The sequence below is a fragment of the Branchiostoma belcheri genome, unplaced genomic scaffold (assembly GCF_001625305.1).
Source record: "Branchiostoma belcheri isolate BF01 breed outbred unplaced genomic scaffold, Haploidv18h27 scaffold49, whole genome shotgun sequence".
NCBI classification, from domain to species: Eukaryota; Metazoa; Chordata; class Leptocardii; order Amphioxiformes; family Branchiostomatidae; genus Branchiostoma; species Branchiostoma belcheri.
In genome coordinates, this window is record NW_017804120.1 from 305,127 (window position 1) to 319,641 (window position 14,515).

Here is a 14,515-nt window from a genome sequence, read left to right on the forward strand (position 1 = left end):
TGACGTCGATGCCCGATGGCAATGTTTTCTTCATTTTGCAGCAAATATGTTGCAATCTACGGAAGGTTTTAGGTGGTTTGGAAAGAAAAGGGGTGTGTGAAATGGTCTTTTATGGTTGGTATAAGTCCGGACTCGGTTCTTTTAGGTTTTTTTGGACTTGAACCGAAACATTCTTACAAGTCCGGATCCAAGTCCAGTGAACCGATATGCAGCACTATCAGTGACATCACATTTTTGCCTCACAGATATCAGTATGCTATGGGATAGGATTGCTACATCAAAAGAATGACCAGAAAATTGATGTTGAAAATCCAGTTTTGCCGCCCTGAAATTGCAATTTGGATGCCTTTAAGATTAAGAAACTGCCTTAGACATTCAGTCTAGACTTTCTTAGAAATTTGACTGGGAAGGGCTATATCTAGATGTCTTATCACATTTACATGATTGTACCTCTAGACTTCTTTTGAATGGAATATCCATTTGACAAATAGCTGCACACCTTCAAAACATTTTAGCTATGAAATTAAAAGCCTCATTCTATAGCTAGCTCATATGAAAGTGCAATTAATATCAAAGTGTCGTGCATTCTTTGATTCAACACTGTAAATCTATTCAAGGAAATCCCATGAGAAGTAAAATCAAGTACATTGAAATGGGGAGAGAAATCTTCAAGATTATTCAAATATGCACCAACAACCACCTTGTCAATGTCATTTTTCTTAATTCATGTAATATATGTAATTTTATGTCATTATAAACCATCATGGTAACAGCCTTCTATTCGCCATATATTACTAACTGTTATTGAGCACTACACATGCCAAATAGTCATAAATCCACAGCCAATTTGGCTGCCATCATCACATACTTTTATTTGACTGTCACAGCAAATAAAACTCAAATTACATGGTGTAAAAGTTATGATTTTCTACACGTACATGTTCTTATAAGCCCCTTTTATTAGAGATTATGTAGTGCGTCATACTTGTACATGTATCTGAACTAGGGCTGCGGACCGGTACACTGTACCGGTCCAATACCGTAAAAATCGTTTCGGTACAGGTCCAAAATACCGGATCATGAAGTAACGAGTATATACCGAAATAGCTAGTTTACACCATGTATATGACTAAAGATAGGTAAATCCTACCACAAAGACGAAAAAATAGCACTGGAAAAGACGTAAACACCGTCGATTGATTTGAGATCCTCAGTCTCACGAGACATCGCGAGAGTGTGGCTGATCCAGGGTTGTGATTGGAAGATACTGACAAGTTGTCAACACTTTTTTATTGTTTCTGTGTCATGATTGAAAAAGTGAAGAACACGTGTTAATTTGTCAAATTGTTCAGGTACAGGTACAGGTCCGGACCTGTACCTAAACCTCTGTACCGGTACCTGTACCTGTACCTGATGTTACGTTTAGGTACGCAGCCCTAATCTGAACCAAAGCATAGAAAGATGTGCCAAGCAATTCCCACTTGGCCTTCCTACACTAATACTATCTCAAAGCTGTAGGTATTGTCATGTCGTAACTTCATGATACAAAGTAAACGTGACATTACAAAATGTTACAATTTCATACACGTATGCATTCTTTGATTCCTTTCGTTTCATACATGTAGGTATTTCGCAGTGCGTCATTTTTTATTTTAGCCAAAGGGTGGAACGATGATTGTGCCAAGCGATTCCCAGTTGGCTTCCCTAGACTGGTCTATCTCAAAGCTTTGCTGTCACCATGCCATAGCTTTATTTGATACCAAACTAGAGTTCCCCGATCTCATACCTTCGCCAAATGATGTTAATCTTTATGACGTACGCGACTGACAAAGTTTAGATTAGATTATCCCCCCCTGATTTAAGAAATAGGAACCTAATTTTCATGAATTATATTGTTTTATCATAATCTCAACCAAAAGACAAAAAGTCTTATATTAACAAAGAATGCATTCTAGCATTTCCTAATAAATTATGCAAATGAGGTCCTGATTTCAATAAATTATGTTTAATGATGTTCACCTCAATTTAACTTTCAAATACCACAAGTATGAAATTCCAGGCAGTTATCATTACATAATTATAAAATTTTCTCATTAATTATGCAAATTAAGTTCTTTTTAACATGATCAATATCTTCCTGTGTTTCTCTCGTTGTCAATTACCAATGTCACAAGCTTCAATTGTCCTATCATGGAATGCAGCTGATTTATAGAATTTCCCCATAAATTATGCAAATTACATCCATATTTGCATAATTGTCACATAATTATATTAAGCATCACGTAAGCTACCTACATACCAAAAATCACGACGATCCGTCAACCGGTTCTTGAGTTATCCCCTTTTGAATATTTTCAAGAATTTATCCCTGCAGTTCCAGAGCAAGCCTCTAGGGGGCCTAAACTCACGCCACTTCTTTCCCAGCACAAGAGCTACCTACCATCTAAATTTCAATACCATAGCATGTCTAGATCATGAGATATCAAAACCGGAAGTTCAGCTGCAGTACCATAATAAGCCGCTAGGGGGCCCAAAATCTAATCATTTTGAGGTCTCGTCAAGACCTACCCACCTACCAAGTATCAAGACAATCCATCAAGGCCTTCTCAAGTTATCGTGTTTACAGACAGACACACACACACACAAACACACACATACACGAACGCCCCTGAAAACATAACCTTCTTGGCGAAGGTAATAAAAATGAAATTACCGACTGACTGAATTTACAATAATAAAAAAATTGTATTGCCTACATTCACTCAAATTCTTAAATCACTCGTGCATCATTTTTGTATCTTTAGCCAAACTATAGAATGATTTTGTGTCTTAGACCATGTTGATTTAATTATATTTATTATTAGATATAACATGTAGGAACCCCAAAACTGATGCGAGCTTGCGAATTAAAAAAATTATTGGCAAAAAAATTGCCTTCATAGAGTATAGTGTGGCGAATAATAGCCTCCTCGTTTTTATTTCTTTATATTTTCTTCTGTACCTTTGGAGTTGCTTAAATGTACAATTTACAGTATGGTCGAAAACTTTTTTTGGAAACAGACATCTGAAAATTCATGCGGGCTGAGATGTCGTCCATATAATGAAATCAACATGGCCTTACCCAAAATATAGCATGAAGATTCAGACAATTCCCGGTGGCCAGTCCTACACTAACTCTATCTCCGGGCCACGCTGTCATCATGATCAGTCACTTAGTCATCAGCTATTGCCACAAGAAAGTGCCGTGCCAAGCCGACAAGATGATACCTACTGTAACTGACAGGGGACAACAAATTTTTGTGTTTACTAAAGGAAAACATATTGTTTTTTGCTCTGTTTCATCTCCATTCCAAACACTGACCTCTGATCTGGTCAATGACCTGAACCAGACAGTCTCTCACCATGGTAACTGGTGTTGGGTAACATAATGTTGCAATTTTATAGTAAGAGGGATTTATACTCCTGTCACCATATATGTGAATGTGTTTAAGTAAGAATTAACAGATCAGACCATATGTGGAGGTAAACATTATGCATTTGTAAATGTTAACTTTCTTGTTTTACATTGTTTTGTATTTTTTTTCAAGATTGGGCAAAAATCTTATGTCATCCTTAAAAATTCAGCTCTAGAAATTACATGACCAGCCAGACAATTCCCAGTGGCCAGTCCTACACTAACTGTATCTCCAAGCCATGCTGTCATCATGATCAGTCACTTACTCATCAGACAGTCCCAAAATAAAGCGCCGCCAGGGTGATTCCAACTGTAACTGACGGGGGGCTTTTCTTCCGAAATGAGCGGTAAATCCCCAGCCGGCGCGCAGATCAAATGACAGGGAACGAACGTGGCACCAAGGGCACCCTGGGTAATCCCTCAGGCTGATAGGGTCTGAAGTCTGTCAATGCCGGAGGGTCGGAGTTAAGGACACGGTTCGGAGACAGGAAATATCAGCTTTATTGACGCAGCAAAAGTATTGCAACTTTAGTATGCAAGCACGTCTAACCCTTGGGAGATGGGAAACAACAGGTACTTAACTGTGTGGATAGTAAGGATGTATGAGTGTATGGTCAACTAAACACTAAAAACTAGTGCTGCATACCTAAACCCAATTTTAGGTTCAGGTCCGGATTCGGGCCAGAGGTTTAGGTTCAGTTCCGGACTTGTAAGTCTGGACCTAAACCCATGGCATATACAAAATTGCATGTTGGCAACCTTGCAATGTTTTCTGGGTGAAACTTTGGCCACATAACAATTGGAGGCCGGTACTTGACGATGCCCGATGGCAATGTTTTAGGTGGTTTGGAAAGAAAAGGGGTATGTGAAATGGTCTTTTATGGTAATAAGTCCGGACTCGGATCTTGACTTTTAGGTTTTTTTGGACTTGAACCTAAACATTCTTACAAGTCCGGATCCAAGTCCAGTGAACCGGTATGCATCACTACTAAAAACTATAATTTTATACAATATATGATATACAATAAATAAATTGTACTCAAACTATAAGCCTATTACAATCACATGGGGCTAATCATGGGTTTAAAAATGATTTTAGAGTAATGATAGATTAATTACTAAATAATGACTGAGTGTATGTACATAAAAAAAATTACAAGGACTTGAAAAAGACAAACAATGAAGAGCAATTAAAAATGACATATACATGTAGCAATTTGAATGTAACGTCACTTCTCTAGTCTGAATAGTATATTATACATGTAAGTCACTGAATGAAAAGACTCCTTTTACGCAACTTTTATTCAGCCCAACGTTTTGGTGACTGTCTGTCACCTTCCTCAGGGCAATTCTGAGTCAGACAGAGGGTCACCGAAACATCGGCTGCTGAATAAAACATTTAGTTGCGTAACAGAACCCTTTATTCAATGACTAAAGCTGTTTCCAAAGCCTGATCAAAATTTTCATTTTTATCATTCCACTGCCCGATTCAAAATATGCAAATCAAGTTGATATGAGTTCTGGAATTACCGCCCCAGGGACCTAATACGATAATGCGCTAGTTCTCAATTAAGGCAAACTCCCAGTAGTCCGATTATGTACAGAAACTGAAATTAAATCTGAGATAAAGTCAGACTGTGTGACAGATTGACACGTCAAACGCAGATTTAAGTGCCCGTCTTGCTCTTGGGCAGCGGCGGATCCTCCCGGTAATTTATCTTAAGGTTGCGGCAAACCTTAAGGCTTCTTCTTTCAACAACTACTCTTCCAAGAAAAATGATCAAGAGAGATATTGGTGACAGTTTTGGCACACTTCACTATCTTTATCTTATAATATGTTTTGATTTTTTGTTGCCGGCACGTTTCTTGCCTTCTAATTTCTAGGACAGGACTTAATGTGATAATCATCATGATAGCTCTCGAAAAGGTGAGACATATTTAGTATTAATATCAAAATAGATATTTGGCAGTCCACCCATTTCAATAACACAAATGTCAAATTTTTTATGTTTGTGCATTTTGTCGTCTTTTAAATCATGGTCCATGCATCACAATTTCCATTTATAAATTAAACCAAGTCAGACGGAGTTACACATTCCAGTCCAATTTTGGTTGCTCAAAAGTTCTGTAGTGATCACTAATTTTGGTTGCTCAAAAGTTCTGTAGTGATCACTATCTAAAACAGAAATGCTTCGAGTGTGTCTTTGGGACTAAAATTAAAAAGTGAAAGGCACCCTACATGACAGCTTTGATGGACCGTGCATAAAATTTCTGTTCATAAAACCAAGAGTTACACATTCAAGTCCTATTCTGGTTGCTCAAACTTCAAAGTTCCTTAAAGCGATCACTATATCTACAGGATGAAGAGGCCTAACACAGAAACATTTCGAGTGTAACTTTGGGACTTTTAAGTAAAAGGCACCTGACATGACAGCTTTGATGGACCGTGCATAAAATTTCTGTTCATTAAAACAATGCTTCAAGTATGACTTTGGGACTATCAAGTAAAAGGCACCCTACATGACAGTTTTGATGAACCGTGCATAAAATTTCTGTTCATAAACAAAGAGTTACACATTCAAGTCCTATTCTGGTTGCTCAAACTTCAAAGTTCCATGTAGCGATCACTATCTAGAGCATGAAGAGGCCTAACACAGAAACATTTCGAGTGTGACTTTGGGACTTTTAAGTAAAAGGCACCTGACATGACAGCTTTGATGGACCGTGCATAAAATTTCTGTTCATAAAACCAAGAGTTACACATTCAAAAACGTCAAAGTTCCACAGAGATCGCTATCTAGAGCAAGAAGAGGCCTAACACAGAAACATTTCGAGTGTGACTTTGGGACTATCAGGTAAAAGGCACCTGACATGACAGCTCTTAGCACTCTATCAAGCGTTTCATATCGATTGCCGCCTGGTATGATATATAATCCGTTATGATAAGCCGCCTTGCTGCGTGACCCTTTCTATACTCCCGCGGGCGCCGCTAGCCAAGGAACGCTCAACCGTCATCGCTTGAGGAGTCACGATAACGGGATTTTTTGCCACGCGAATGCTTCAAAGTCGCCGTCGGTTGGCGGTAAATATCGTTTGTCGTGATCCGTGTCGTGAGGGACGCGGTGTTCCGAGTAAGTGGACAAGAGAGGGATGGCCGAACTACGGACAGTTTGGCAGGGGCGGCGCGAGGGTAATGGGATGTCTGGTTTGGTAACATATAATATCCCACGGGTCAAAACTGTAAATGTGAATAGAACACTTAACTGCAATGAATCACCTTGTTGATGGATATAAAAAAATGGCCCAAACTCATATATGACATTGGGAGTGCAAGATACCTAAGTGAGAGCCTACATGTAAGTTGTTGCAATTTGCACTCTCTAAATGCAGACTCCTTGTATCTGTACTGTCTGGTTTGGTAACATATAATATCCCACGGGTCAAAACTGTAAATGTGAATATAACACTTAACTGCATTGAATCAGCTTGTTGATAGAGGTAAAAAATGGCCCAAACTCATATGACATGGGGAGTGTTGTACAAGATGCCTAACTGAGAAAGTTGAATCAGATGCAATTTGCACTCTCTAATATTAAATAAATGCAGACTCCCTGTACAACCTGATTGTCTGTACTGTCTCAACATCTCAACCAGAAGGAGATCCAAGCTTCAAAGACTTCTCAAGAGGTTTGTATCAAAATAAAAATGTCTTATTAGGAATCATAACAATCTCACGAGTCCACCTAACCTAGGAGGATCTGCATGGGGGAGTAGTGGTTACGAATTACGCAAAATTCTCACAGCCCATTACAAATTACATTTAACACTCAATGACATTTCTACCTGAGTCAGGTGAGGAAATACCTATAGGAGCCAGAAAAGGTCCTTCAGCCCCCAAAATTTATGCCCCTTTCAACCAAACCAACCCAAAAAAAAGGCAATTAGCAAGGGTCTGCAGTTTTTTCTAAGGTCGGTTGGAAAACAGGAAGCACAACATTTTTTTTCCTAGGCCTTACACGAATAGGACTGTGCCTGTTGCAGACTATATTTTTCCGACACAACATTTGGAAACTACAGACTGGATGTTAACCTTATACAATGTATGTGCAAATATGACCTTATATGAGACGTTCTGCCGAAGTGCTATGCACAATACATTATAGGTTTTGCGCAGGTGCAGTACGTTATGCCGACGTGCTTATACATGTATGAAGAGACCAATAAAATTTGGTTATATACATAATTATGTATATTATAGATTTTACATGCCCGAAGCAGTTTTATCTTGGCATTGGGGGTCACAGCTAAATGCCACATTTTGCAAACACAGGAAAACCCATCACCTTAGAAACTCTCCAGAGAGCCAATGTCTTGACAAAACATTCAATATCAGTTCACTTCACCTTGCCTGCCCTTTTGTTCGCTGGCGGAGGTCAAATAGCTCTCAAGGTCAAAGGTTTCCACAACGTAACAATCTTCCAATCTGCTGGTCGACACTTCACTCAATACATTAGGCTGGGGGAAGGGAGGGTTCTGTTTGTGGGACAGAGCAAGAACAAGAAATGCTTTTGAAAAAAGAAAGAAGAGAAAAAGATAATCCCTACTTTCCCAACCACAATTTTTTCTGGACTGAAACAGGAAACACAACATTTTTTTTCCTAGGCCTAACCAGTAACCTTGTTACGTGGTGACCAATGGTTGTTCTGCCATGCTACCCTCTTTCCCCCACAAATTAAAAACAAGACTGGCAATGAAAACATACATTGCCATGGCGACGGTGGTTGCTGTTAGGGTTATTGTTTGCATGGCACTGCCATAATTTCATGATTTTGAGGAAGACAGATACAGTGCACTCCTCCCCCGAGTGTACAGTGAACAAGCCCCGGGGTCACAGAAAGTAGGGCCATCGGGCCAGAGAGGTCGTCCCAAGGGTTTCCAGGAATGTGGGCATAGATGTGGGTCAGAGACATGCCTGTGGACATTCCATTCCTGTGGACAAAATGCCTGTACCATTCCTAGAATTCTAGCAAACTGCACACAATACTGTACCATTAGGCTCCTCCCTGAGATGTCGCCAAAAATCCCCAAAGAGACTGACTAATATGTTGACATTAGGGTACAGTCTGACTACAGCAAACCCCATCCACAACTTGAAGCATTCCAAGTAATTTGGTTCCTGATGTCTCAATAATGGTGGTTAAATGGCTGATTTGTCAAGTGACAAAGTGAAACTGACAGGACGGTGGAAAGGAGGGTAATTTACGTGCATGTAAATATGCTGGCCTGGTACTAGTGCTGCATACCTAAACCCAATTTTAGGTTCAGGTCCGGATTCAAGTCCAGAGGTTTAGGTTCAGTTCCGGACTTGTAAGTCCAGACCTAAACCCATGGCATATACAAAATTGCATGTTGGCAACCTTGCAATGTTGTCTGGGTAAAACTTTGGCCACATAACATAGAGGCTGGTACTTGACGATGCCCGATGGCAATGTTCTTCATTTTGCACCAAAGATTTTGCAATGTACGGAAGGTTTTAGGTGGTTTGGAAAGAAAAGGGGTATGTGAAATTGTCTTTTATGGTAATAAGTCCAGACTCGGTTCTTGACTTTTAGGTTTTTTTGGACTTGAACCTAAACATTCATACAAGGCCGGATCCAAGTCCAGTGAACCTGCCAAATGCAGCACTACCTGGTACAATACTAGTGGTAGAGTGTGCCATTAACAAATTCCATATTATCATGATAATTCATTTATAACATGCACTGTAAGGTTTATGAAGCCTTGTACAAGTAAATATTTCTTTTAACATGATGTAGAAGAAAATTACGTGTGGTATTATTATCTAATGGCAAATTCAAAAATCTAAATCATTTGGTATCTTACTTATTTGTAAGAGTTGTACATACGTTTTATGATAAATTCCGGGTAGCTGCAACACATTATGTATAATCAAAATGGTGAATTACGCTCTATGCAAAATGCACCAATAACGCTCTACGTTGAATTAGTCTAAGAGCGGTTTGTCTACGCTCTACATGGAATTAAAACGGCCGATTACGCTCTACGGAAATGGGCATGTGGGCCCCCCTATCTTTACAAGATTCTTCCAAAAGATAGACACCAGGGAATGACATAATCCACTCGTACAGGATATTATTCTAACATATACCCTTTGAATGATAGATGGTTAACAGTGTGTAATTTAAAGTTTGTTAGTATTATTAGGAGAGACATTTCTAATATATTGCTGTTGCCCTGCTAGGGCGACACCAATTTAATTTCTTGGTTAACAGATTCGCCCGCTTCATTTTTTTCTGATTTGCAAAAAACAAAAATCAGAATCAACTGCAAAATGCTGATATTTTGCCCAGAACAGTTAAAAACAGTCCTTTTCTTTCTAGTTGTTACAGTTATTCTATCTTTCAATGCAGTGGTATAATTAAAAGTTCAAAATTCATTGTTTAAATTTTGAACCAGCCTGGTGTGTTGACTTCAAGGCTCCTATCGTACCATTTTGGACTATAATAGGATGCCTAGGCCTGTTTTTATTTTTATTTTTTTTTGCCCGCCTGCTTCATTATTTTTCTAGAAAAATCCGTTAAGCAAGAAATTAACTTCGTGTGGCCTAGGTACTCAATACCTAATTTAGAGGCATAAAAACTACTTTGCCTGTGCAAGAACTAATCGATAAGTCACTGTGCGGAATATAATTACCATCGCACATTAGAATGCCAAGCAAAGTTCACAGAATAGACTATGTATTAGTATGGAGAGCGGCTGGAAAGTCAAGGAGGCCATAAGCTAAGAAAGTTCATGCATAAATAGTGCTGCATACCTAAACCCAATTTTAGGTTCAGGTCCGGATTCAAGTCCAGAGGTTTATATTCAGTTCCGGACTTGTAAGTCCAGACCTAAACCCATGCCATATACATAATTGCATGTTGGCAACCTTGCAATGTTGTCTGGGTGAAACTTTGGCCGCATAACATGGAGGCCGGTACTTGACGATGCCCGATGGCAATGTTTTCTTCATTTTGCAGCAAAGATTTTGCAATGTACGGAAGGTTTTAGGTGGTTTGGAAAGAAACGGGGTATGTGAAATGGTCTTTTATGGTAATAAGTTCGGACTCGGTTCTTGACTTTTATGTTTTTTTGGACTTGAACCTAAACATTCTTACAAGTCCGGATCCAAGTCCAGTGAACCGGTACGCAGCACTATGCATAAAGTATTGTGTTTTACAATAGTTGCTGGAACATTGTTATAATAAGACATGCATACCCAATTTTACCTTTCTAGTTATATATTTTTTATAGATGTATGTAAAGAAACCAGAACGAAAATATTCAAGAATGTAAAGAACCAGACATTCAGCACCAAGGACAGAACCTGTATATATTCAGCATTGTATTTTGTGACAAAATTTAACCATATCTCTTTTTAAATGAGGATTTTCTTTATAAAACCATATCTCTTTTTTGATAAAGAGATACTCTTATCTCTTTTTGATTATCTTAATGACATCAAGATAGCTTTTGTGCCTTCCAATCATTGTAAACTTTTGAAGACAACTATAAAATAAAACCACATGATTGTTGACTCTACTCTTGAAGAGCACGTCGGCAGAACGTACTGCACCTGCGTGAAACCCGTAATGTATTGTGTATAGCACTTCGGCAGAACGTCTCATATAAGGTCGTATTCGCGCATATAAGGTTAACACTCCGTCTGTAGTTATCAAATGTTATGTCGGAAAAGATATCCTCTGCAACAGGCAAAATTCTGATGCAATGTTGACCAAAAATCTTTCGAAAACCGCAAAAATCCAGGGTTCTGCGCAGGCGCAGTACGTTCTGCCGACATGCTCTCTTGAAGTGAAGTTGGTTGCTCTAAGAGTAATTGCCATCTCATGAAATTGTGGTTGTGTCCTAGAACTAGATTTCCTAGACGTATAAATATCCAATTTGGATTTCCAGACAATTTCCTACATGTTAAGTTGTTGGTATTTGTCATGTATACAGATTATTTGGTTCAAATGTTATGTACATTGTGTAGTTGAAGTTAAGATGAAATATTCTTCCCGTACATTTTGATGTAGCGCTATATGGTAGTGCTCATCCAATTCTATAGCCCTTGAGCCACACAGTTCTAGCTTTAGGATTGTGTGTTCAACTACCATTTTGCTGTACAGGGCAGTGCCTCTCCATTTCCATAGCCCTCGGGCCACACAGTTGTAGCAGTGGGGGTGTGCGTTTAACTACCATTTTTTGTATACATGTAGGGCAGTGCCTATCCATTGCTATAGCCCCTGGGCCACACATTTGTAGCAGTGTGTGTGTTCAACTACCTTATAGTACCATTTTTCACATACTTGTACTGTAAGTGCTGAATGCTAAGCAGAGAAATGTGTATCATGTACATGAATATGTATTCGGCCGGGATTCAAACCCACAACCTTCAGAATACAAAGCAAGCACTCTATCAAACTTGAGGCACAGGTATTATACCTTAATGGTCCATATGACAATGTTCTAAAAAAGCTCTAAGACTTATCTTTTCTACCCAGGGCGGTGCTGAACACAACATCCCAGTCCTGATATCAAGTATAGTCAAGGACCAAGCTGGTGAGGACATTATTCTGTACACTCTCAGTGTCACCACAGGGCTCGAAATACTTTTTTTTCTGCATACCTTCACTGGTAGTGCTGCATACCTAAACCCAATTTTAGGTTCAGGTCCGGATTCAAGTCCAGAGGTTTAGGTTCAGTTCAGGACTTGTAAGTCCGGACCTAAACCCATGGCATATACAATATTGCATGTTGGCAAACCTGCAATGTTGTCTGGGTGAAACTTGGCCACATAACATGGAGGCCGGTACTTGGCGATGCCTGATGGCAATGTTTTCTTCATTTTGCAGCAAAGATTTTGCAATGTACGGAAGGTTTTAGGTGGTTTGGAAAGAAAAGGGATATGTGAAATGGTCTTTTATGGTAATAAGTCCGGACTCGGTTCTTCACTTTTAGTTTTTTTTTTACTTGAACCTAAACATTCTTATAAGTCCAGATCCAAGTCCAGTGAACCGGTATGCAGCACTATTCACTGGTGCAGGTAATATTGGGAAATACCGCTTTGCTTTGAATGTAGGTTTTTTAAAAAAGCAAGTATGCATGAAACTGCATAGAAAGAATTTTATTTATTATTTCACTCATTCTGGTAATAATAAAATGTCATTGAGTGAAGTAGATATAACTTGAATCATCAGTGCAACAAAAATTTACAAGTATGGATCGGATTCAATGTACATGTAGGTTAGGTGCAGGTTAGACATCAGAAATACCTGCACAGCTCCAATTTTACCTGCATATACCCAGTACATGGCCCAGTGCAGGTTAGGTGCAGGTAGACATCAGAAATACCTGCACAGCTCCAATTTTACCTGCACTAACCTGCATATACCCAGTACATGGACCAGTGCAGATTAGGTGCAGGTAGACACATCAGAAATACCTGCACAGCTCCAATTTTACCTGCACTAACCTGCATATATACCCAGTACATGGACCAGTGCAGGTTAGGTGCAGGTAGACATCAGAAATACCTGCACAGCTCCAATTTTACCTGCACTAACCTGCATATACCCAGTACATGGACCAGTGCACATTAGGTGCACGGTAGACATCAGAATACCTGCACAGATCCAATTTTACCTGCACCTACCTGCATATACCCAGTACATGGACCAGTGCAGGTTAGGTGCAGGTAGACATCAGAAATACCTGCACAGATCCAATTTTACCTGCACCTTACCTGCATATACAGGTGGTATTTCCAGCCCTGCACCATATAAAAGCAACACGCAATAAATTGCCAGGCTGTATTTCCGTAGGCGATAGCTGCATGAACATTAATTTTCCCTTGCATGAAAAGACCATAACCACATCAGATGCCATTTTCAATAACAAATAACACTTTGTATGAATACCTGCAAATGACTAGCCTGGTTACCAAAGCTATTTTAGCTGACTTTCTTCCTCTTTGCAAATAGCTATTTGTGGAGTTTCTTTGACATTCGTCCTCTATTTGATTGAAAATATTCTGCACCTTAAAATAGTTTTGGTAACCAGGCATAAGGCCACAGCAATTTAATTTCTTGGTTAACGGATTTGCCCGCTTCATTTTTGTCTGATTTGCAAAAAAAAAAAAAAATTCAGAATCAACTGCATAATGCTCATATTTTGCCCTGAACAGTTGAAAACAGTCCTTTTCTTCCTAGTTGTTACAGTTATTCCATCTTTCAATGCAGTGGTATCATTAAAAGTTCAAAATTCATTGTTTAAATTTTGAACCAGCCCGGTGTGTTGACTTCATGGCTCCTATCATACCATTTTGGGCCATAATAGGATTCCTAGGCCTGTTTTGTTCGGCCACCCGCTGCACTATTTTCTATTTGTCTAGAAAAATCTGTTAACCAAGAAATTAAATTGGTGTGGCCTAAGGCTAGCAAATGACATGTTTTGATACAGTTACTATCATAAGTTTATGATACATTCTAATGTGCATATATCATAGTAGTTAATAGCAGACACACTTATAAATTCTATACCAGCATGTGCTAATGATTTTTAAAAAGTGCAATTTAATATAGACTCTAGAAAATTATTTGAAGAGAATGACAATTTTTCCCCCCTGTTTTTCTAATGTAGCTGACCAGACTGGCCAACTTTTCGTTGGTGACGCAATAATCAAGGTATGCTTGTTACTCATGATGTTTTGCCCCTGGGTGCTTTATTATTAAATCCTAATCAAACTTAAATCTCTAATTAGAGCAAGTTATCACAAAAGTTTCCAATTAAAAAATGATAATACTGCAGGCAATGCATCCTCATGTCTTTTTTATTAGCTACAGTAAAGTGAAATCCCCCCCCCCCAAATCCTTTATGGTTTGTCCCTATGTTCCTGGAATTGGTAAGGCCACACCAAGTAATTTTTATAGATGATGTCCACGCGCGCATTGATTTTGGCCTGCATGTTTCCAGAAAAAAAGAAGATGAAATTCTGCTCCC

The 14,515-nt window shown here is 39.0% G+C and overlaps 1 protein-coding gene across 1 annotated transcript in view; it reads left to right on the top strand.

Moving 5' to 3' along the window:
- The window catches only part of LOC109479438 (poly [ADP-ribose] polymerase 4-like), a 98,929-nt gene that overhangs the window by 63,038 nt on the left and 21,376 nt on the right, over window positions 1-14,515 (top strand). The window contains exons 31-32 of the mRNA XM_019781403.1: window positions 12,019-12,076; window positions 14,156-14,199. Coding sequence (XP_019636962.1) covers window positions 12,019-12,076; window positions 14,156-14,199 — 102 coding nt within the window. The remainder of the gene's footprint in view (window positions 1-12,018; window positions 12,077-14,155; window positions 14,200-14,515) is intronic.